Source organism: Lepidochelys kempii, chromosome 6 (assembly GCF_965140265.1).
Source record: "Lepidochelys kempii isolate rLepKem1 chromosome 6, rLepKem1.hap2, whole genome shotgun sequence".
Lineage (NCBI taxonomy): Eukaryota > Metazoa > Chordata > Testudines > Cheloniidae > Lepidochelys > Lepidochelys kempii.
Window position 1 is genome coordinate 101716814 of NC_133261.1, and position 24360 is coordinate 101741173.

General features: G+C 42.2%; 1 protein-coding gene across 3 annotated transcripts in view; it reads left to right on the forward strand.

Annotated features, from left to right (window-relative positions):
* The window catches only part of TDP1 (tyrosyl-DNA phosphodiesterase 1), a 114355-nt gene that overhangs the window by 35139 nt on the left and 54856 nt on the right, over positions 1-24360 (forward strand). The window contains exon 14 of one of the 3 annotated variants that reach the window (XM_073349396.1): positions 15504-17725. The exons of 1 other annotated variant lie outside the window; for it this stretch is intronic. In XM_073349396.1, the coding sequence (XP_073205497.1) occupies positions 15504-15606 (103 nt within the window). In that variant the 3' untranslated portion in view covers positions 15607-17725. One more of the 3 variants, XM_073349397.1, reaches the window with a different exon arrangement.

Sequence of the window (24360 nt, forward strand, 5' to 3'; positions counted from 1 at the left end):
CATTTGATGTGGGAAGTTCTGTGGCCTGTATTATATAGGAAGTCAGACTAGATGATTATAATTGTCCCTTCTGGCCTTGGAATCCATATATCTATAATTAAAGCTAATCTTTAATGTATGGAGATTTCATTTTTCTTAGGGCCAGGTCAACTATCTTTATAATCTTTTTGGTATTTAGAAAAGCAATAATATGAAAAGTTGTAGATAGAGTCCACCTTGTTTTGATCCATTTAAGGTTTCTTCTGTGCATTTATGGAAGACTTTTCGTAATCTCTCATAAATCTGTTCTCACTGAGTTCAGTAAGAGTTTTGTTGTTGCTATTGGGTAGAAACAGGATCAGGCCCAAAGAGCAGAAATGAATGAATGAATCACCACTCACTTTTTTTTTTTAGTAAGTGTTTAAGTACTAAAAATCAGTAAATTGCACCTTGTGACAACTTAGGTGCATAAGAGATGCTTTGAAATATTTAAGACTGACTATGCAAACACATTTTGTCACAAAAAATATATTAAATCAAAGTACCATGTAAAAAAAGATGTCTAGAAGGGATGCTAGAAATGTTTGAAACAATCCCTTGAACAATTTGTAGGCCTATATACAAGTTAATAGAATAAATTCATTGCTATGGTGTACATCCATGATACTTTCCTATAAACATATTTATTATTATTCATGCTTATTACAATAGTGCCAAAGGGCCAACCAAGAGTGATACTCCATTGTGGTAGGCATCGTACAATCACACATTTTTGGAAATTTAAATGTCAACAACTCATTTTTGTTGTGTTACCATTTAATTAAATGAAAAATCACTTGCCTTAAAGATTTCAGAGTAACAGCCGTGTTAGTCTGTCTTTGCAAAAAGAAAAGGAGTACTTGTGGCACCTTAGAGACTAACCAATTTATTTGAGCATGAGCTTTCGTGAGCTACAGCTCACTTCATCGGATGCATACCGTGGAAACTGCAGTAGACATTATATACACACAGAGACCATGAAACAATACCTCCTCCCACCCCACTGTCCTGCTGGTAATAGCTTATCCAAAGTGACCACTCTCTTCACAATGTGTATGATAATCAAGGTGGGTCATTTCCAGCACAAATCCAGGTTCTCTCACTGCCTCACCCCCCTCCAAAAACCACACACACAAACTCGCTCTCCTGCTGGTAATAGCTTATCAAAAGTGACCACTCTCCCTACAATGTGCATGATAATCAAGGTGGGCCACTTAAAGAGCCACTGATGCCTCTCATAGGTAAATTTTAATCTGTATAGAAACAATTCTGCTGCAGCTGTATTTTTCTGCCTCTATCCAGACTGGTAAAAATGGCTAGGTGACTAGGATGCGCAGAGGAGCTAGTGTCTCTTTTCACCCTCTTCTGTAAAAGCCCAGCTTCTCCTCTCCATGAGACAGGTGGTCTGGTTTGACAGACTCTAACATGCTAAATAATGATGCAGGGCTCCTCTGATGTTAAATATCATTTGTATTGTGGTAGCATATAGAGGTCCCAATCCAGGTTGGAGACCCATTGTGCTAGGCACTGTATAAACATATAACAAGAAGATTATCCCTGCCCTAAAGAACTTGGAATCTAAGATAACAGGTGGAGGCAGTAAACAGATGAGGGAGGGGTGAGGTGAACAACGTAACAAGAAGACTATTAAGAGCTATGTATTATTATTTTAATGATCAGAATGAGAAGCAGCTGTGAGTTAGCTTTATATCTGGGGTATGAACTATACATGTTATGGGCCTTCATTTCACCAAGGTTTTGATCCATAGAATGACCAATATCCAAAGTATTGTCAGTGGAAAATGTGAAAAGAAATACAGTAACTTATTTAACTCAGTGGGAGGAGAGGCAGAATTTTGTGCTGAATTTCTTGCCTGAACAGAAGCATCCTGTTGTAATGTTTGTACAAGGTTTTGCAAATGTTAAGTGCAACGGTCTGTGCACTAGGTATCATCACCCAGGGACATTCTGAAGTCAGCACTTGCTTTTTTTGTGGTGGCTAGAGCTGAGAGTCTCTTTTTTTTTTCCCTTGTGTACGTAGTTCACCTGATGAATTGCATGGAAGTCTCCCACCCAAGCTTTTGTCTTTCCAGTTTGTTTCAATTACTTCTATCTTCTTGAACAGATGACCCTTATCACAAGTAAATAATTTCTGTTAACATAAAAATAGGCTGCCCTGCTGCTCAGAACAAATTTTTGACTTATCTAGGAAAGCAATTGGTGGTATATGAGCATATGCTGAAGTTGTCAAAAATCCCAGACCTAATAATACTTTGTTCTTCTGTAGCATCTCCTATTTACAATTTACAAACATTAAACTTCACAACACCCCTGAAGGTGAGTATTATCTCCAGTTTACAGATGGGAAAACAGATGCTAAATGACTTGTCCAAAGTCACATGAATTAGGAGCAGAGCTCAAATTTTCTAGTTCATTGTATTTAATTCTTTCATGATCTATAGTCAGAGTTGCTAGAAACCCTTCTTAATGTTGATCCAGGGTGGGCTTTGGGGGTTTATTTTTCTTCCTTGGATGGTGAGATGTCTGTTAAGCTCTCCCAATGGAAGTGATGAAAGCTGCAACATTTTGGACTTCAAAAGCAAACTGGCCAAAGAACTACAAAATGCACTGTTGGGAACAATCCTGCACTAGCAGAGAGATGGACTAGATAGCCCTAACAGGTTTCTTCTCATTTCTGCACCAACAACTTGCATCTGATTTATGCAAGAACACTTGCTGAAGAACTCTTAATCTTAAAATGGCAAATGGCTGTTTAAGCCATGAGCTCATGTAACTTCTACTCTGAGAGTTTATTATTTTCTGCCTGATGACCATGAAAAGTCAGCCATCTCATTCACAGATAAAGGGAGGCTATTAAACTCTTGGAGTCTCTAACTGCCTTTTTTAAAAATTTCAGTGATTTGTGTTGAGAAGTAATGATAGTTCAGCTCTATGATAAGAAAATATTCTGAGTTCTTTATTTATTCATTCATCTTTCATTAAAGGAATTGCATGAATTCACCACTCCATATGCAATAGTTTATGCAAAAAACTTATCTAGTCTCTGACTCCCACTACAGTATGTTTTCGGAGGCTTTGTGTTGCATAGTTGCCATAGCTACTGCATCACTGGGCAGTGAAAAATTCCATAGAGAAACCCTGCCCTTTGAATGAATCTCATTTTAATTGAGTACTTTAATTGTATTGGTTTTTTGTTTCTCTCCAGCTGAAAATGGAATTTTACATATTGTACAGCAATATAGAAAGTCCCTTAGTTTTATGAAAGAAAAGGAGTACTTGTGGCACCTTAGAGACTAACCAATTTATTAGAGCATAAGCTTTCGTGAGCTACAGCTCACTTCATCAGATGCATATCGTGGAAACTGCAGCAGGCTTTATATATACACAGAGAATATGAAACAATACCTCCTCCCACCCCACTGTCCTGCTGGTAATAGCTTATCTAAAGTGATCATCAGGTTGGGCCATTTCCAGCACAAATCCAGGTTTTCTCACCCTCCACCCCCCCACACAAATTCACTCTCCTGCTGGTGATAGCCGATCCAAAGTGACAACTCTTTACACAATGTGCATGACAATCAAGTTGGGCCCTTGATGGTCATGCACATTGTGTAAAGAGTTGTCACTTTGGATGGGCTATCACCAGCAGGAGAGTGAATTTGTGTGGGGGGGTGGAGGGTGAGAAAACCTGGATTTGTGCTGGAAATGGCCCACCTGATGATCACTTTAGATAAGCTATTACCAGCAGGACAGTGGGGTGGGAGGAGGTATTGTTTCATATTCTCTGTGTATATATAAAGCCTGCTGCAGTTTCCACGATATGCATCTGATGAAGTGAGCTGTAGCTCACGAAAGCTTATGCTCTAATAAATTGGTTAGTCTCTAAGGTGCCACAAGTACTCCTTTTCTTTTTGCGAATACAGACTAACACGGCTGTTACTCTGAAACCTTAGTTTTATGAATCCCAAATGGATTATTGCTGTGTAAATACTTATTAATGTGGTATAGAACCTAGGAGTGACTTTGCATTCTCTTTCAGTCCTGTCAAATCTGTAGCTAGATCTAGACTCTGGTTTGACTGTTGATTGCTCTATTTTTTTCTAAATTTGTGGGTACTTCTGAATAATGGCATTAGTTTGAACCTCTCGTAGTGCAATCCATGGCTGTGTAAAATTCCCACACAGCTCTGCCGTTGCAATTCAGTCCTGACATACACCCCACCTCCTGTTCTAATCCTGGACATCTCTGGAGGCAGCTAATCTTATTCAGTTGTTTATCTTTGTGATGTGTACAACTAGAATGAGGATTTATTTCAATGTTTTAGATTGACAATTTAGCTCAATGTCTAAGGGTAGGTCTATACTACCCTCCGGATCGGCAGGTAGCGATCGATATATTGGGGGTAGATTTATTGCGTCTCATCTAGATGCGATAAATCGATCCCCAAGCGCTCTCCTGCTGACTCTGGAACTCCAGCACCATGAGAGGCGCAAGTGGAGTCGACAGGGGAGCAGCAGCAGTCGACTCACCGCCGTGAAGGTGCCGTGGTAAGTCGATCTAGGTACGTCGACTTCAGCTATGCTATTCTTGTAGCTGAAGTTGCATACCTTACATCGATGACACCACCACGCCCCCCCCCCCACCCCACCCTGGTGTAGACCAGGGCTAATTCCCAGCCATGCCCCAAAATTGCAGTTGGTTTCTGGAGAGATTGTCTCTTCAGCTCCACTTCCTCTTTGGAGGCATTTGCAGCAGTTGTTATCCCTGCAATTTTCAAGGAGCAAACGAGGCTGAGAAAAGTCAGAGGCAAAAGGAAGGGTTCATGGGTATATCTGCACTGCAGCTGGGAGGAGTCTTTCCCAGCTCAGGTAGATGTACACATGATTGCTACTTTTAGCTTTCTAGCTCAAGCAGAGCAATGTGGCCCTGGTGGTGCGGGCAGGTACCCAGCAGATTGGGTGTGACTGTAGCTAAGCCAAGCCTCCACAGCCACACTATTATTTTTAGTGCATGGGCTAGTGTAGCACTGGCATGTGTTTTCTGCCCAAGCTGGAAATTACACCTCCCATCTGCAGTGTAGGCTCAACTTCTTCCCCATCAAATGTTTTGTTGGGGAGCTTGGCTGGCTCTGTGGGCAGAACAGAGTTTTCCTTGCAGTCCAGTCAGGACAAGCGCACCTTGAGAGCAGGAAGGAAGCAGACAGGATTGGAAAAGAGCTGGCTCCAGGGAAGACAGCTCACTTTCACTCTATACCATGAGGGGAGTGACGCCAGAAGGGCAGTGCACCAAATGGAAGATAATGCCCGAGTCTCTCTAGCCTGCCCCAGCAGCCACATCTCTGATCACAGAACTGAGCCATCTCCTTCCCTTCCCTTCGGGTTGTGGATGGAAGGTACCGGACACAGCATGAACGTTGCCAGGGCTAGACTGAGGCCTATGGTCCATTTCACAGCAGCCTCCCTCTTCCTCATCCCTACTGGGGTCCCTATGGTGGCACACATAGATCTTATACAATGAAAAGGGGATCGAGCTCATCCTGGAGACCCAGAAGGGACCCACCTGGGGAAGAGAAGACAAATAAGCCCAGGCACTTTGAAGATTGCCACTTGAAGTATATTTGCAGCAGTCTCTGAGTCCAATTTTACTCCTCCCTCTGAAGCGGGGTTGTGGGGACAAACTCCAAAAGGGGAAATAAATGAATAAGAAAATTAGTGCCTGGTTCCCTTGCTCACCTTCATAAAGTACAGCATGGGAGAGGAATGCAGAAAAGACCCTGGCCTCTGTTTTATAAGGCCAGATGGTTCCTCAGTGTGCACCAGTCAGAATTTAATCTGATAGCCACATTTATCTTTAATAGAGATATTTTCCCTTGTGGTCAGGGAATCAGCATTTCTAAACAGGGTAAACTTTTTATCTGAAAGAGTGGCCTCCTCACAGGCATCCAAGTCCCAGCAGGCATCATTTCGGCCCCCTCCTTTGGACCTAAAAACTCAGGAGGTATCAGGGCAACAAAAATAATTTATGAACTGTCATCTGACACTCGACGTGCCTGCACATGATTTCACAAGCATTGCTAACATGAGTGACCTGTACTACATGTGTGGTTCCTCTCAACCTAAAAATCACAAGACCTGAGGTCTTGTCCCTGGAAAGGAAGGGGTTAAAGGGAACGGGATTCAGATTGGTTTCATGCAAGTATATGGGGCTTTGGTCTCTGAGATCAGATGCTCATACAAATCAATTCCCAGCTATTTTAGTGATTAATGGAAAGCTAAGACTGTTCAGTCATCAAAAAAGTTGTCTTGCATCCTGACTCCTGTCAGACGCTATAGAAAGGATTCAGAGTAGCAGCCATGTTAGACTGTATTCGCAAAAAGAAAAGGAGTACTTGTGGCACCTTAGAGACTAATAAATAAATTGGTTAGCCTCTAAGGTGCCACTAGTACTCCTTTTTTCTTTTTATAGAAAGGAATAGAGGTCATGTGGAAAATTGAAGCAGTCTGTGAAATACTACAGAAGAAAACTCCTTGTCGCAAGTGATAACTAGAACACTTGCGGCGCCAGTATCAGGCCTCTGTTGCTTCAGAGCTATCTGCAGGTCTCCCAACCAGCCCTATGTGCAGTTAGACTCTCTCTCCCTGCCCCCTCCCTTCCCCGGCCCAGACACCCGCACCCCTTACCTCCCAGAGGCCAGGGAGAAACAGCCCAGTGCTGAGTCCCGGGCTTGCATGGAGTTTTCTGCTCACTACCACCTCTTTGCTTTAGGGAGTGCTGGGAACTCCAGCTGCTGGGAGCCTTCCAGTTTCCTCCTCCCCCTCCCCCCAGCCTTGTTTTCTATTTGCAAGCTGGGCTCTGCCAGGTCCAGCAGCCCCTAGTGGTGGCTAATGTCTCTGGAGCCCATTTCTGTGGGAGGGAAAAGGGAAATTCTGCACACACATTGATTTCTGCATGGCACAGAATTCCCTCAGGAGTGTAAAGTGCCCTGTGGCTCATGTGGCAGGACCTCACATGTAAAATAGTGAATGGCATCTTGCAAATATAGGCAAGGTACCTGCTATATGTCCTCCCACCTTTTCTATTGCTCCTCAGGGTATCTCAAAAGATAACCAAGAGTATGGCAGTTGTCAGGTGTCACCTGTGTATGGTGCTCTGCTCTATCCAATGTTGTTAACAGTCGGCTACGTGTGTTCTCCCTGTGTGCTGTCCCAGCTCTGCGCAGATAGCTGGCACATCAGATCTTGAGCAAACCGCTCAATGACCACAGACTCCAAACGAAACACAGTCTCTAGCTCCACGGATCAGATGTCTACAGTTCTGCTAGTACATATATGCTCCCTATCAATGGACCGGCTCAGTCAGTGGCGGGATTTACCACTGCCCCTTAGGCCAGACAAAGCCAATTCCTCAGGGGTGCATTCTTATACGCAGGTACGAACAAGTTACACCTCACTACTGATGTATCGAGGTACAACCCCTCTACGTATTAGGGTGCCGCCTCTCAGCTGGTACATATTGGTTTGAACAAAACAACTCTATCCAACATATCCTTTTGACCCTGTCTTTGGGATGGGTCAGCATGTTCCTTGTGTTTAACTTGGATTTAAACCTGGAGAATGGTCAGTTTAGATGAGCTATTACCAGCAGGAGAGTGAGTTTGTGTGTGTATGGGGGTGGGGGGGATGTGAGAGAACCTTGATCTATGCAGGAAATAGCCCGACTTGATTATGTAAAGAGTTGTCACTTTGGATGGGCTAGCACCAGCAGGAGAGTGAATTTGTGTGGGGGGGTGGAGGGTGAGAAAACCTGGATTTGTGCTGGAAATGTCCCACCTGTTGATCACTTTAGATAAGCTATTACCAGCAGGACAGTGGGGTGGGAGGAGGTATTGTTTCATGATTTCTGTGTGTATATAAAGTCTGCTGCAGTTTCCACGGTAAACATCTGATGAAGTGAGCTGTAGCTCACGAAAGCTCATGCTCAAATAAATTGGTTAGTCTCTAAGGTGCCACAAGTACTCCTTTTCTTTTTGCGAATACAGACTAACACGGCTGTTCCTCTGAAACCTAGTATCAGAGTGTTCTTGGTACCATCCTGGCACATATTTATATCTTTAGTGTCCAGTACCTTTTAGGTATGTGTGTGTTTGCAACATCAGCCCTTTCCTTGCCAGATTCTGGACAGGGCCTGTCTCTTGCTCGCAGCTTAACTTTGCTTTATGTTAACAAAGCCTTGACCATTACTTTGGTTCAGGCCTTAGTACCGGGCCTCTGATACAAGGATTTATGTTTCAGGGCCTCATCTTACTACAGCAGTGGCACTATTTATCCCTTTCTGACTCAAGGCTATGGCTATCAACATAGCATTGTAGTGTTGCATGACCTCATCATCGCCTTTTTGGTGGATCAGCACAAAGAGGTCGAGACCCAGGAGCTCAGTAAACAGAACATGTGTATATATTACTGGAAGAGGGTACAGAAGCAATTCCTCTCATGCTGTAAACTCCAAAACACTTTCTTTCCCCAGGCAGGAATCCACATCCTCTAGGGGCTGTCTGTTGATATTGGTTGATGTGCCCCAAATGCAGACCCAACCAGCACAGTAACTTAGTTACTGTATCTTTGGATGTTTTTATCTGACAGGGTTGGTCTGCTATTGCATGACTAGTCCTCCATCCAGGACCAGACATGTTTAAAAATGAATATTTGGATGAAGTGACTTTTGGGGTCCATGAGAGCAATAGGAGAAATCAATAAATAGAACTTACTCTGCTGGCTGTCCAGTCCATAATTAGGTACCGTTTAAAACCCATTAAACATAGCTTTGAATGACTGTAGCCCTAGGAGGGCTTTATCATGGATTTGAGTGTCTATATCTCTCTGTGCTTCAGGTTCTCCATCTGTAAAATGGAGAGAATGATATAGTACTGACCTCTTCTGTAAAGCAGTTTGAGTTCTATAGATGAAAAGCATTGTATAAGAGCTAGATGATGATGCTGTTGTTCAATAAGGGCTTCTTCCTATTTGAGTTTGCTTCATTAATGGATCTATAACCCACGCTATCATGTGGCAAATGAAATTGAGTTTGTCGCCTATAAGGACACCTGAGATGTAATCCTGGCTCTTTCACTGACTTGCTCTGTGACTTCGGGCAAATCACTTAACCTCTGTACACTTAACATCTGTGCAGTTTCTCCATCTGAATACTAGGTATACTTCCACAGAACGGTGTTGTGAGGCTTAATCAATACATATCAAGTGCTTTGAGATCCTCAGATAGGAAACACAACATTAGTGCAAAATTTTTTTTAAAAAAGTACAGTGCTAAGATTTCATTTCAGGATCAAGTAGGAATAGAAGCTGGGATGTAAGAGTGTTTGTCTGAACATTGCTAATTGGTGATTGGTAAACAAGGTAAGTTATGAGAAATCTGTGTGTGTTAGTAACTAACAAAACACTATCGTTTACAACTGACTGCATGCATGTGGTAGAACTGTTATGGTTGCCTAGCAATCAGCAGGATATATATTGTGGAGCAAAGAAATGTGGCTGAGCAAAAACATTAGTATAGTTTTCAGATGGGTGAGAAAGATGCATTATCCACCGAAGTGTTCAGACTCCTGTTGAAGTGCCTTTGTAAAGGGTGTAAGGAATTAAATAAGTTATGGCTGCACTGTTATCTAATTTTAATTAATAGATATTTAGGTCAGAAGGGACCATTATGATCATCTAGTCTGACGTCCTGCACAACACAGGCCACAGAATTTCACCCACCACTCCTCCAAAAAACCTCACACACCTATATCTGTGCTATTGAAGTCCTCAAATCGTAGTTTAAAGACTTCAAGGAGCAGAGAATCCTCCAGCAAGTGACCCATGCCACCGAGGAAAGTGAAAAACCTCCAGGGCCTCTTCCAATCTGCCCTGGAGGAAAATTCCTTCCCGACCCCAAATATGGCGATCAGCTAAACCCTGAGCATATGGGCAAGATTCATCAGCCAGATACTACAGAAAATACTTTCCTGGGTAACTCGGATCCCACCCCATCTAATATCCCATCACAGGCCATTGGGCCTATTTACCATGAATATTTAATTACCAAAACCATGTTATCCCATCATACCATCTTCTCCATAAACTTATCTAGTTTAATCTTAAAGCCAGATAGATCTTTTGCCCCCCCTGCTTCCCTTGGAAGGCTATTCCAAAACTTCACTCCTCTGATGGTTAGAAACCTTCGTCTAATTTCTAGTCTAAATTTCCTGGTGGCCAGTTTATATCCATTTGTTCTTGTGTCCACATTAGTACTGAGCTTAAATAATTCCTCTCCCTCTCCGGTATTTATCCCTCTGATATATTTATAGAGAGCAATCATATCTCCCCTCAACCTTCTTTTAGTTAGGCTAAACAAGTCAAGCTCCTTTCATAAGACAAGTTTTCCATTCCTCGGATCATCCTAGTAGCCCTTCTCTGTAACTGTTCCAGTTTGAATTCATCCTTCTTAAACATGGGAGACCAGAACTGCACACAGTATTCCAGGTGAGGTCTCACCAGTGCCTTGTATAACGGTACTAAAACCTCCTTATCCCTACTGGAAATACCTCTCCTGATGCATCCCAAGACCGCATTAGCTTTTTTCACGGCCATATCACATTGGCGGCTCATAGTCATCCTATGATCAACCAATACTCCGAGGTCCTTTTCCTCCTCCGTTATTTCTAATTGATGCGTCCATAGCTTATAACTAAAATTTTTGTTGTTAATCCCTAATTAAGCAGTTATGGACAAATTCAGCAAGCTGTGTGTGGGCATCAGCTGTGCCTCTGGGTACTATATAGCAGAACAATATCTGAACATTATTAAATACTGTAATGGAGTTCAATAGTGCTACTTAAATTAGCCAGATCTGAGGGTCTTACAAGTCTAAATCTAGATATATATAATTTTCTAAATAAAAATTGCTGGATATAATTTAGTTTTCATTGTTCGGTATGTGTTTCTCAGTCTTGAGATGTGCCCTTTAGGTAATAAGATCCCCTGTTGAAATACTATTTTATCCTTTCTTAAAGCAGCACTTGGCAAATTAAAGAGAGGAATTTAAATCTCTTAGCAAGACAGAAAAAATGCAGTGTTGAGTACTAAACTATAACAGTCCAGTATCTCATTGTTGGGAAGCTTTTCCTGATATTTAGCCTAAAATGTCCTATTCGCAATTTCTTCCAAAGATTTCTAGTGATACACCCGTGTACAATGCTAAATAATTTGTCTCCCTCTTGCGAGTATTATCCCTTCAAATAGTTGTAGAATTCGTCATAGCTAGTCTTTGCAGACCCCAAATCAGGACCTTGTGCTTTCTGTGATTCCGTGCTGCAGTGTGTGCTACGGAATTCACCCCATACCACAGAGTTGTCTCGGAATATAAGCTTCAATTTAAAATAAATGTTGCTAACTGTTATGGTTGTAAAGAAAATCTTGAGAATGTGAGTCGAGCATAAATCATTACAGTGATGTCACTCTGGTCCAAGATTAGGACTCCTAGGCACTACTACAATACAAATAATAAATTATAATGTTGCCCCATGGCCCAAGCAGTTAGCCAGTATTTGGTGTCTTGACAGGTTGCTTGGGTTAGGAGCAAAAATTGATAAGACTCGGGTACATTCTTTGGTGCAATCCTGTTTGTTTAAAAAAGAATGTACACACAGACAGTCCTGAACACAGTAGAAACAAACAGGAAAAAGTCAGAAATCCAAGTCTGCTGTTTCAGTGAGAACTTTGTCCAAAAGATGATCTGTCTGTCTCTTGGCTTCCTCATAGGACCACACACCACTGCCTCTCCTGCTGTTTGCTTACTTTTTACCTGGCTCTCTAGATTCTTTTCCATACTGTAATGAGACGAGACTCAGTGTGGTGCCTCCTGCGGGTTATCCTGGGAATTAGCTCAATTTCAGCCCAGAGTGCCCTCTGCAGGCCAGTGGCTCACGTGCCTCAGGCCCCGTGTCCTGCCTGGACCCCAGTGCCCTTTACCTCGGGGTTCTGCCTCTGCAGTACCCCCTGCTCAAGGTCTCCCCTCCCAGGGAACCCCCACCCTCTAAACGCACCTTGCCTCAGTGGCTACTGCCAGTCATCATCCAGCCCCTGCTCACTGGGGCAGACTGCAGTCTGTAAACCACTCATCATTGGCAATCGGACCTGCTGCCTCTGCCTAATCCAGGCTGCACCCTTGCAACCCCAGTACCCTTTTTGGCCTTTGACAAGGCCCACAGCCTGGGGATTTGCCAGGATAGAGCTCCCCAGCACTGCTCTGTCCCAAGTACCCTTCTCTATCAAGAGCTAGAGAGAGACTGACTCAGCTGATGGTTCACAGCCCTTTTATAGGGCCAGCTGTCTCCTATTTGGGTGTGGCTTTTAACCCTTTCAGGGCCGGAGCGGGGTGAGAAGAGAGCTTTTCAGTGCTGTCAGTGAGGTTTTCCTGAGCACTAAATTTGCTTAAACTCCTTTTTAAAAAGAAATAGGTGGAAATTGGTACAAACTTTTACATTGGAAACTTGCTGATGTTGGACCAAATCCTCAGCTAATGTGTAATATTTGGATTTCTCTTTAAAAGTAGCCTAAAATGAGCTGCTGGAAGCATGTCCAAGCATTCAGCAGAAATCCTCTTAACAATGGAATAATGAATCTTAATTAGTAACTTATTCCTATGTTAATGTCTATGGAAAATTAGACTGTAAGGGAGGCTGCAACAACTCTTAAGAGCTTGATTGATGTATTTGGGTTAGAGAAATAGCAGTACAGCCTTTACCATACCATAGAAAAGCCTTTTTCTCATTGACTCATATGCCTGGTCTACACTACAGAGTCAGGTCAACATAAAACAGCTTAGGTCAATCTAATTCTGTAAGCATCTATACTAAAATGTTGCTTCTGCCGATGTCACTCGCTTAACTCCACCTCTCTGAGATGCATAGCATTTAGGTCGACATACTTAGGTCAACGCAGTGTCAGACACTGCATTACTTACCTCCTGGAGGCCACTAAAGTTGATGTATCTCACAATGCCTCACTGTGACCGCTCTGGTCACCATTTTGAACTCCACTGCCTGGCGGCCAGGTACAGACCTCTTCCCTTTGTAAAGCCCCAGTGAAATTCCATTTCCTGTTTGCTCCTCACTCTGCAGCTCATAGAGAACTACATTCTATGGCCTCCCTACTTTCCTGCCTCAATTCCATGTGGCATCCAGGGCCACTGCACTTCCCCTACCACTCCATCATGGGGGACAGTACAGACAATCACAGTTGCACATACACCAACCGTGTCTCTCAAAGGCCAGTGTATGTATTTGTGAAATGAAAATGACTGTTCTTTCCCCTTCGTAGGTTCTTTTCCCTGTATCTATAAACTTTCATTCAGTTATAAATATGTTATAATCAATCTGATGAGGTTCAATAAGGATAAGTGCAGAGTCCTGCACTTAGGACGGAAGAACCCAATGCACAGCTACAGACTAGGGACCGAATGGATAGGCAGCAGTTCTGCGGAAAAGGACCTAGGGGTGACAGTGGACGAGAAGCTGGATATGAGTCAGCAGTGTGCCCTTGTTGCCAAGAAGGCCAATGGCATTTTGGGATGTATAAGTAGGGGCATAGCGAGCAGATCGAGGGACGTGATCGTTCCCCTCTATTCAACATTGGTGAGGCCTCATCTGGAGTACTGTGTCCAGTTTTGGGGCCCACACTTCAAGAAGGATGTGGATAAATTGGAGAGAGTCCAGCAAAGGGCAACAAAAATGATTAGGGGACTGGAACACATGAGTTATGAGGAGAGGCTGAGGGAGCTGGGATTGTTTAGCCTGCAGAAGAGAAGAATGAGGGGGGATTTGATAGCTGCTTTCAACTACCTGAAAGGGGGTTCCAAAGAGGATGACTCTAGACTGTTCTCAATGGTAGCAGATGACAGAACGAAAAGTAATGGTCTCAAGTTGCAGTGGGGGAGGTTTAGATTGGATATTAGGAAAAACTTTTTCACTAAGAGGGTGGTGAAACACTGGAATGCGTTACCTAGGGAGGTGGTAGAATCTCCTTCCTTAGAGGTTTTTAAGGTCAGGCTTGACAAAGCCCTGGCTGGGATGATTTAACTGGGAATTGGTCCTGCTTCGAGCAGGGGGTTGGACTAGATGACCTTCTGGGGTCCCTTCCAACCCTGATATTCTATGATTCTATGATTCTATGTCTTCATTTTTATTCACAACATATGCTGGTTGTCGCTGACATCGTTCTTAGATAATAGCAATAGGTGTATTGGCAATGTTCTAGTTCTACACATAGCACTCATTACAAGGTTCATACTGGAGTGCAAAAAACCAAAGCCAGCATTGCTGTGGCTCACTCTTAAAATGGTCTTTCAAAGCCTCCCGGAGCCGCATGGCTTCCTGTTGAGCTCTTCTTATAGTTCTGGTATCTGGCTGCTCAAAAACAGCAGACAGCCTTTCCACCTCCACCTCCACCCCAGCAGAAACTTTTCCCCCTTTGCCTGCTGTGTGCTTCATAATCTGTGAAGTAGCTATAATTGGGATTTTTTTTTCACTGAGATCTAATCTTGTGAGTAGATAGTGCCAGAGACCTTCTAAATGGCCAAAGGCACATTCAACTGTCATTCTGCACCCACTGAGCCTGTAGTTGAAGCACTCCTTGCTCCTGTTGAGGTGGCCTGTGTACAACTTCATGAGCCATGGGAGTGAGAGAGAGGCTGGGTCTCCCAGGATCACTATTGGCATTTCAGCATCCCCAGTGCTATACCTCTGGTCTGTAAAGAAAGTCACTGTTTACAGCTTTCTGAACACACCTGTGTTCTTAAAGTTGCATGCATCATGCACCTTCCCTGACCATCCCATGTTTGGACTATTAAACATCACAAGTGATCCACCAGCACTTGCAATACCATAGAAAAGTAGCCTTTTCTGTTGATCTATTCTGTGGTAAGGTGGGTCTGATGCTAAAATAGGGATGTGTGGCATCTATACCCCCACCGCATTTCGGGAACCCCATTGCTGCAAAACCATCCACTATGGCCTGCACGTTGCCCAGAGTCCCAGTTCTTTGAAGCAGGAGGCAATTAATGGCTTTGCACACTTGCATCACAGCGGATTTCCCAGCTCCAAATTGATTCCCAACTGATCAGTAGCAATCTGGTGTTGCAAGGTGTTACGGCGATCATCACTCACTCCTCCACAGTGTAGCTCTCATTTTGGTGTCGCTGTGCAGGAGGGGAAGGGCAAGGTCTGCTCACACATCCAGGAATGTGGCCTTGCACAGCTAAGTTTCTGCAGCCACTGCTTGTCGTCCCATACCTGCACAACAATACAATCCCACCAATCACTGCTTGTTTCTCAGGCCCAGAACCAGCTCTCCACCATCTGCAGCTGCTCTGTGAATGCCAACAACAGCCTTGAATTTTTCTATGTCCCACAGCAAGCTAGCCTCCAAGGAATCCTCATCTTCCCTGCGGCTCCTCTGGTGGCTCTGCAAATACTTCAGGATCAGCGTGCTATGCTCACAACGCTCATCACAATAATGCAGAGTTGTGCAGGATTCATGCTTCTCAGACAGATGATGGACACACGGTTTTGTGGGGCTTTTGAAAAGAAGTCAAACATTATTGGAAGCAGAAAAAAGTATAGGATGAAGAAAACGGCATCATGTGACATTGAAACCATGTTCCCAGTCACCTCTGCTTTACTTATTTGCCCCCATAAGGCATTGCAAATGCTTCCCAAAACAGATTATTTTGTTGTAAATGATTGTGTTTAAAATAACACTTTACGCTTTGTGTAAAACCGGAACTTTCCTCTTTTTGAAATTCTGTTCTTTTCATTGACAGAGTACTCTTCAGGAAAAGAAATTGCTGAGCAGAAAGCAAAGCAAAAATCTCTGATCCCTAATGGCTGTAATCCACCTTGTTTTCCTTAGTCTCCTGCAAATAAGTAGGGCAGTGCTGCTACCATTTATTTCTGATGCATCTTGTTTGAAGATAAATGAATCACTGGAAAATTTGCACTGGGGTTTGACATAGTGAATCAAAAGGATTTAATTCAATTCCTAAAAACCTGTAAAAAAGTATAAACACAAACCCTCTGCCTTTTGGGGCATATAGCAACCTAACTGCCTTGGATTAGGAAGAAATTTATTGAAGGACATTGAGGATTGGCATGGAAAGACTGCACTCAGTCAAGGCCCCATTGTGTTGAGTGCAGTACAAATGCATGAGAACATACAGTCCCTGCCCTGAAGAACTTAAATCTAGATTGATAAAAGATGCAACAAGTGCATATGACAAATATTAGGGAAGAGTAACAAAAAGGTCAAACTTGATAACACAATTTGATAGTTTAAGGATAAATAAATATAAGTAGTGTTCCCCCTTCAGCCATGCTGCCTAGCCATCTTTGACAGGCTGATTTCTTGTATGCGTCACGGCAGAAGTGGGTGTTGAGGAAGAATGCTATAGAATTAAGTGAAACAATAAAGTCTTTCAGTACAGCTGCTTGCAAATATTTTTACCAAGATAAAACATGGTGTTTTTATGGGAATGTAGGAGTGAGAGAAAGGAGTTGGACCCATTGCAAATGCGTAATTAAATAGTCATCAGAGACAGTACTAGCAAGTTTATATAAATCTAACTACAGTACCTGACAATTATTTCAAAGATTATGGTTATGGCATAATCTGCAGAAATGGCAAGTTACCTCATTATACATTACAAACAACTGTGCATTAGACCCGTGAACTAATGTGAAAATATGGATTAAAAGTTCTATATAATTGCTGGTACTGAGTGCCAGAACGGGTTTTTTTTTCTGCCTTTCCCATTCCTGGTTGGCATATTAACCTCAGAGGATGAAATTGCAAGTCATTCAGCTAAGTTAGTGTCAGTACTGCTAGCCAGTTAAGTCAGTCCTGCCACCTGAAATTTCCAAGATTGCCGTGTAGAGTTTATTGTGAAGTTTAAAGGGACAATGTCAACTTGGGGCTTTTTTGTTTTGTTTTTAATTTCCACAAGTCCCAGTTTATCGTCTCACCCTTAAATAGTATGTTTGGGCTGTTTTGTTATTTATAAGTACTTTTCTGCTCTCTTACTGATACTTAAAGGATTTTTTCAACACAATAGAAATCTACAACTTGGGGAGACAATGAAACTGACTATATACAGAGAGCTGTGAAGTGCACGTAAACTGAAAAAAGAGATGATTTGTTGCTAACTTTAAGTTCCAATAAATGTGTGTGTTACTTCTGTTATAGGGAAGGCTGGTCATGACCCCAATATTTATAAATGCTTCCTCATGCTTTCCATTATAAAAGATTCGTGCAGTTTTTTTGAAAGAAGCTCTAACGTTTCCACTGTTTTTCAGCAGACCTTTGAGATTCAGCAGGGGAAAAGTCCTGGGGTGAGAGATGTGCCTTTGGCTTGTCCCATAAGATTCCATTCAGCTTTTGTTGAATTGTAAACAGTTTAAAATGGTGGTTTCTGTTTTTTCACATGCGATCTTCAGGGAAGTGTTGGCAACATGCCAAAATAACACTAACATTCCAAAGAGCTGGGCATCTCTCTCCCAAACCATTTCCCCCTCCCCCCATTCCAAAATCCAGCTCATGACCCCAGGATACCACCATCCCATCTCTGGGAAGACAACACATTTTGCTTTAATTTTAACCTCATTGTACGGGGGGGGGGGGGGGGGGGGAATTGATCACTGAATGGGAAGTTGGTGTTTACCTAGGCACCTGTTGTTTTGACCTGACTTACATTCAGTACAGGTGAACAGAGGCAGTACTAACCAGATATAGAGAATCTGAGGAAAACAGAGTGAAATTGATTAGAAGGAAAAATAATTAAACAGAAAAAAATAAATGTAAATTGCGTGTTCTTTAAGAAGTCCTCAGATGGTCAAAAAGCCACGCTTCCACATTCAACAAAGAGAAATGCTTTTGGCAAAAGCCTATCCTGGTTATGAGAGGAAGGCCACAATTAGAAATAATTTTAAAAATCTATAACAAATGAGGGGCGGGGAGAAAGGGGCATAGAGAGCAATCAATATAAACTAGAATAGAAAAAAAGGAAGCTAAAGACATTAGGGAAGAATTCATGTCTGGCAGGACTACGGTCAATAAGGAGTTTAAGCATGTCTGGAACAAAAGAAATACTAACAGTGGTATAGGCTAATTACTAGATGGATAAATTGTTAATGAGGCAGAAAAGGTAGAAATGTTGAATAAAATTTCTGATTTGTATATGGAAATAAGTATATGTGGTTTACTCCTATCACATGAGGTTGGTTGATTTAATTTCCAGTACATGAGTAACAGGAGGATGTTAAACATCATCTACTAAGGAACAGTTCTAACTCAGGACCTCATAATTGGCACCCAAGAATCTTAGAAGGTGTCTGAGAAGATATCTGTCTCACTAATGTTTATTTTTAATAAATTGGGGGGTACCGGGGAAAATCCAGAAGACTGGAAGTGCACTAGTGTTGTGACAGTATTCAAAAAGGGCAAGCAGGATGAACAAGGTTAACCTAGCATCAGTGCCAGGCAGAAGAATGGTAAACTTGATACAGGATTGAGTCAGTAAAGAATGAAAGTATGAGAATATGCCAGTCAATTCGGTTTTATGGAAAATAGATCTCCTCAAACAAACCTGCTTTCATTCTCTGAAGAGATTACAAGGTTTTTTTTTTTATAAACTTAATTGCATAGGTGTAATATACTTAGATGTTTGACTTAGTACTGCATGCAGTGTTGTTGTAGCCATGTTGGTCCCAGGATATTAGAGAGACAAGGTGGGTCTTGTATTTAGCTGTACCACTCTTCGTAACTTTTTCCAGATCTGAAGAAGAGCTTTGTGTAGCTTGAAAGCTACTCTCTCACCAACGGAAGTTGGTCCAATAAAATGTATTACCTCACTGATCTTGTTTTTCTTAGTACTTCGTATGACATTCTGATTAAAAACGGTTGTACAGTATCAATGAAGCACACGTTAAATGGATTAAGCAACTTTTAACTGACCGATCTCAAGTAGTTGCCAATGGGGAATCATCAAATATGGGTGTTAATAGTGCTAAGTACTATAGGGCTTGTTAATTTGGCAAAGAAAGGCAAATGACTAGAAGTTAAAGGCTGATAAAACTGTATCTCATTTCCAATTTGAATTTAACAATGAAGGTAATTAATCATTGCAAGAAATTGTGTAATGAAGTGAAGGGCTCTCCAATTCTTGAGGTCTTCAGAGGGGTACCTTTCTGGAAGATATGCTTTAGTCAAATACAAATTATTGGGCTAAACGTAGGAGTAGAGGGGTGTAATTCCGTGGCCTGAGATGTACAGAAAGGCAGACTAGATGATCTAATGGTTCCTTCTGGTGTTAAAATCTGAGTCTATGAAACAGTGGGGGTAGAAGCTTCCCTAATTCCTGGAGGTTGGGGGATGGGGAGGGTTGGGCTGCACTAACCCCAGACTAATATGACAACTGTAAAAATTTATTTTTTTACCTGTTTCTGTCTAAAACAAACAAAAGCACTTAGGAAATTACATACCAACAAACTACTGTAGCAGAATGTTGTGGTTACAAAGTCCAGCAGCCAAAAGTTAGGAAATGCCAGATTTATAGTTGCCCATGCAACTTTAATTTTGCCCCCTTGTTTTTATATATTATGATAAATTAATTACATAGTAATTTTTTTCCTCATTCCACCAGGAGACAGTTAAGGCCATTTCCAAAGTTTTACTACTTGCTTTTAACAATTTAACAGTGTTTTAGCAGTTTCTATTTGAATACACTCTGTAGTAATAAACTTTCAGACAAAGGCGCTACAGTAATTGTAAATGTGATTTTTTTTTTGTTTGTGTTCATTCAAATGTTAGATTATTATTTTGACATTATACTGTGAATAGAACATACATTTGTGTGGATGACAGAGCCAGGACATTTATCTGTTTCATTGCTCTAGATTTTTGTCCATTTGCCTCTGTCTGTTTTAAAACATTTGACATAATCCTTTCCTTATGGTCTCTTTGAGTGCATTGATCCTGAAAAATGGTTTGCTCAGTGCTCGCGTTTAATAGCCTATATAGATGAATGGAGGATGTTCATATCTGTTGTTGCTGCTGTTTGAGTTAATATAGCTGTAGATTTGAACTGTCTACACCAGGGGTCGGCAAACTTTTAGAAGTGGTGTGCCGAGTCTTCATTTATTCACTTTACTTTAAGGTTTCACGTGCCAATAATACATTTTAATGTTTTTTAGACGGTCTCTCTCTATAAGTGTATATATTATATAACTAAACTATTGTGGTATGTAAACAAGGTTTTCAAAATGTTTAAGAAACTTCATTTAAAATTAAATTTAAAATGCTGATCTTGCACCGCCGGCCCGCTCAGCCCGTTGCCGACCTGGGGTTCCATTCACCTAGGCAAGCAGCGGGCTGAGTGGGGCCGGCAGCCAGGACCCCAGACCGGCAGTGGGCTGAGCGGCTCAGCCCACTGCCGGGCTGGGGTTCCATCCGCCAGCTCCTGCCAGCCAGAGTCCTGGCTGCCGGCCCCGCTCAGCCCGCTGCCAGTCTGCGGTCCCAGCCCTGTCCATATAGAGTAGGTACCTACCTTCTCCCTGGTTCTAGCCATTCTCTTCCCCTCTCTCTGCATTGAGCTGAGGGTGGGAGTGCTCTGAGCACAAGGCTGGGGGTAAAGGAGCAGGCTGGGGGTTGGGGTGCAGGGTGCGGCCAGGAGCTAGAATGAGGGAAGGGGCTCAGGGTTGGGGCAGGAGGTTTGGGTGTGGAGCGCTTACCTGGGCAGCTCCCATTTGGTGGGAGGGGTGCAGGTGGGAATGTGGGGGTGTGTGCGCAAGAGCTCCTGTTTGGTGCTCAGGGTCTGGGTGGGGATGTGGGGGGTGCAAGAGTCAGGGCATGGGGCGTGTGAGGAGGGTGCAGGAGTCAGGGCAGTGGGCTGGGTATGTGTGGGGGGTACCGGAGTCCAGGCTGGGGTTGTTGGGGGGGTGCAGGGGACAGGGCATGGGGCTGGGGTGTGTGTGGGGTACAGGGGTCAGGGCAGAGGGCTGGATGTGTGAGAGGAGGGGTCAGGGCAGAGGGCTGGGGGTGTGGGCTGGGGTCGTGGGGGGTGCTCCCAGCCCCCTGCCCTTAGCAGCTCACGGCAGGGGGCTGGAGGGGATACGCCGAATCCACCCCCTTCCCCAAGGTCCCCAGAGCAGAGAGCGTGCTGCGGCTCCGCTTTTCCCCCTCACCCCCTCCGTAGCAAGGGCCATCAGCTGATCGGCTGCAGGGAGGGAGAGGAGGAGGGGCAGGAACCGAGCACGCTGGGGGAAGCTTGCCTGCCCTGCAAGGAGAGAGTAGGGGGCAGAGAAGAGCGGGCTGGGCCGGATTTTTAATGACACGCTGCTGTAGACAGCAGCTTGCCATTAAAAATTGGCTCGTGTGCCATCTTTGGCATGCGTACCATAGGTTACCAACCCCTGGTCTACACTAAATAAAAGCACCACTGCGGGGGAAGGCTGTGAAAATGAAATCTTAAATTCTGCAAAAATTTAATTAGACATAGGAGCTGGAATAATTTTATGCCACTTGGGGATTTAAGACACATGCAACTGGTTGTAGCTCCAGTAGATACAAGAGCAGTAACTTACATTAGTAATACTTGGTGATTATAAAGATCCTTATAACATTCCTGTAGTGGTATTCTCATTTTACCAATGGGTAAATTAAGCAGAGTGAGATTTACCTGAGGTCATGCCATACCTATGGCAGATCTAATACCCTGACACCATGTCCCATTCTCTAAATGCTAGCCAACACAGCTTTAAAATTAGATTAAAGATTTAGTCACACAAGCACATAAAAGTGCAAATCTCCAATTCTTGCTTTGCCTCTTAGATTGAGTTGTCTCCATGGTTGCAATTTTCCTTTTTTAAAAATATATAAAGTGTGACATGTCCCCTACCCCCTAGAATTTCTTCCCCGCTGCTGTGCTTTTTATTCCAGATCTTCACCTGCTGTTCCGAAACTGCCAGCAAGCTACTGCTTTACAGGATCACTTGCTTTCAGCTGAAGCACTAAAGCTGCAGCTGATTGGTAACTGTCTTATTTTAAAAAAAAAATTCTTTACTGGAGTGGCATCAAAGTGATTTCCACTTTCACTATAATTACCCAAAATCTTGTGGCTTTTAATTTCTCATTTTTATTAAAAACAAACAAAAACTATTGATTGGTATAAAGTTGTAATGAGGAAAAGGACTTTTTGAGCTATAAATTAGACTGTACTACAAGGTACTCTTTTTTTTTAGGTATGTCAAATACAGAAGGTAGGGACTTTTGAAGGGACTAGAAGGCATAGGAACAATCTCAAATACCAACTCACGGATGGGAGTTTCTTCCTCTTTAATGCCTCTTTCAGATTTCTGGTCATGATGCTCCTTTAATTTTTCTGTGACTATTGTTAAATTTGGAAAGCAAAATAATAGATCATTAGAGTCTTTTGCCCTTGCAGAGCAATAGATAGCAAAGCTTCTACTCCAGCCAACCCCCAGAGAGAATGTATCCAGTTAAAGAAACTGATTCTAAAACTAGAGAAATTCATTTGTATATATAAGAGAATAGCTTTTCTGGTCATCCTCATCAAAGGAGGCAAAGGACTTTCCGGTCCTAGCACAGGATATAATTGTATGTATGCTTCCCCGATGTCATCAGTGTTTCAAGATCTGTGTTTGTGTGAGGCAGCATTCAGTTCAATCTTTTGGACAGTGGCTAATCAATAGCATCGAAATTCAGTCCTGGTTTGAGTGCATGTTCTTTGGAAATGGACGATAGGATTTTTCAGAAGCACCCAGCGTTGCCCTAATTCTGTTCCCAATGATTTCAGAGATAAATCTCATTGACATTGGTTTAGATTTGCTCAGAATCGGTTCTCATCAGTTTGGTTTATTTGTTTATACTAATAAATCTCTGGCTGAGCGGTTTAGGATAATTTTGGGAACAGGTTTAATGGGATGCTGTCTGTGAATTTTCTTAAATTGGCCAATTTCAAGAGAGTCTGCTTTCCAATGTGTCTGTAATTTAAAAATATAATCTTGGTAGGAAAAAAATGTCAGTGCTGCTAACTCTTGATTTTATTGAGTCTCAAGTTATTTTCCTTCTCGCCTTAGAAGCTGGAGTCTAGGGATTTGATAGTGTTCGCTTTGGGTGTGGTTGGATGTGTGTCGGGAGAGGTAGGAGGTATTTTTAAAAGAAGTTTAAAACCATCTCTTATGGTTATGGAGAAACACTAAGGTGGTGATTTCAAGTTATTCTAAAGACTCAGAAAACAAAAACAACCTAAAATCTATTAAAAATATCTCTTTTAGCCAATCTAATGATTTTTTTGGGCCATGACTTATTTTTGGCTAGCTAGCTTTGGCAATGCTGCATAGTATAAGAATTTTTCTGCAAACAGTAAAATGGATCACTTAACCCCTTAACCATTGCTTTGAGATTATTTTTGTTAATAATAAAAAAAAAAGTCCATGGAAGCAAACTTGCAACCTCAGAAATGCTGTGTGAGCTTTGACCATTCTCTTATGCAACAGGCCCCTGGAAAAAGTAGAAAAAATAGACTAATTTTGGAAATACCTTATTTAATTGCAGCTTTCATTTAACTTTTGCCTCCTTTGGAAGAGAAACAATAGGTAGGCTTGGAATAATTAGATTTATTGGTAAATGTCAATTTCACTTTGCATGCACAAATCCACAAAAAAGTCCATTGATGATCAAAATTTACAAAAACATGTTAAGTAAGAGAAATACTGCTTGAGAACTTACTAGAGTTTGATTTATTGATTTGCTTTGTGTATTTTGTAGGGCTGTCAATTAGTCACAGTTAACTCACGTGATTTAACTCAAAAAAATTAACCATCATTAAAAAATTAATCGCGATTAATCGGAGTTTTAATTGCACTGTTAAACAATAGAATACCAATTGAAATCTGTTAAATATTTTTGGGTGTTTGTCTACATTTTCAAATATATTCATTTCAATTACAACACAGAATACGAAGTGTACAGTGCTCACTTTATATTATTGTTTGTATTACAAATATTTGCACTGTAAAATTATTAAAAATATAGTATTTTTCAGTTCACCTCATGAAAGTACTGTAGTGCAATCTCTTTATCGTGAAAGTGCAAATTACAAATGCCTGGGGTTTTTTTGGTTACAAGACTGCAGTCAAAAACAAAACAATGTAAAACTGTAGAGCTGACAAGTCCACTCAGTCCTCCTTCTTTATCA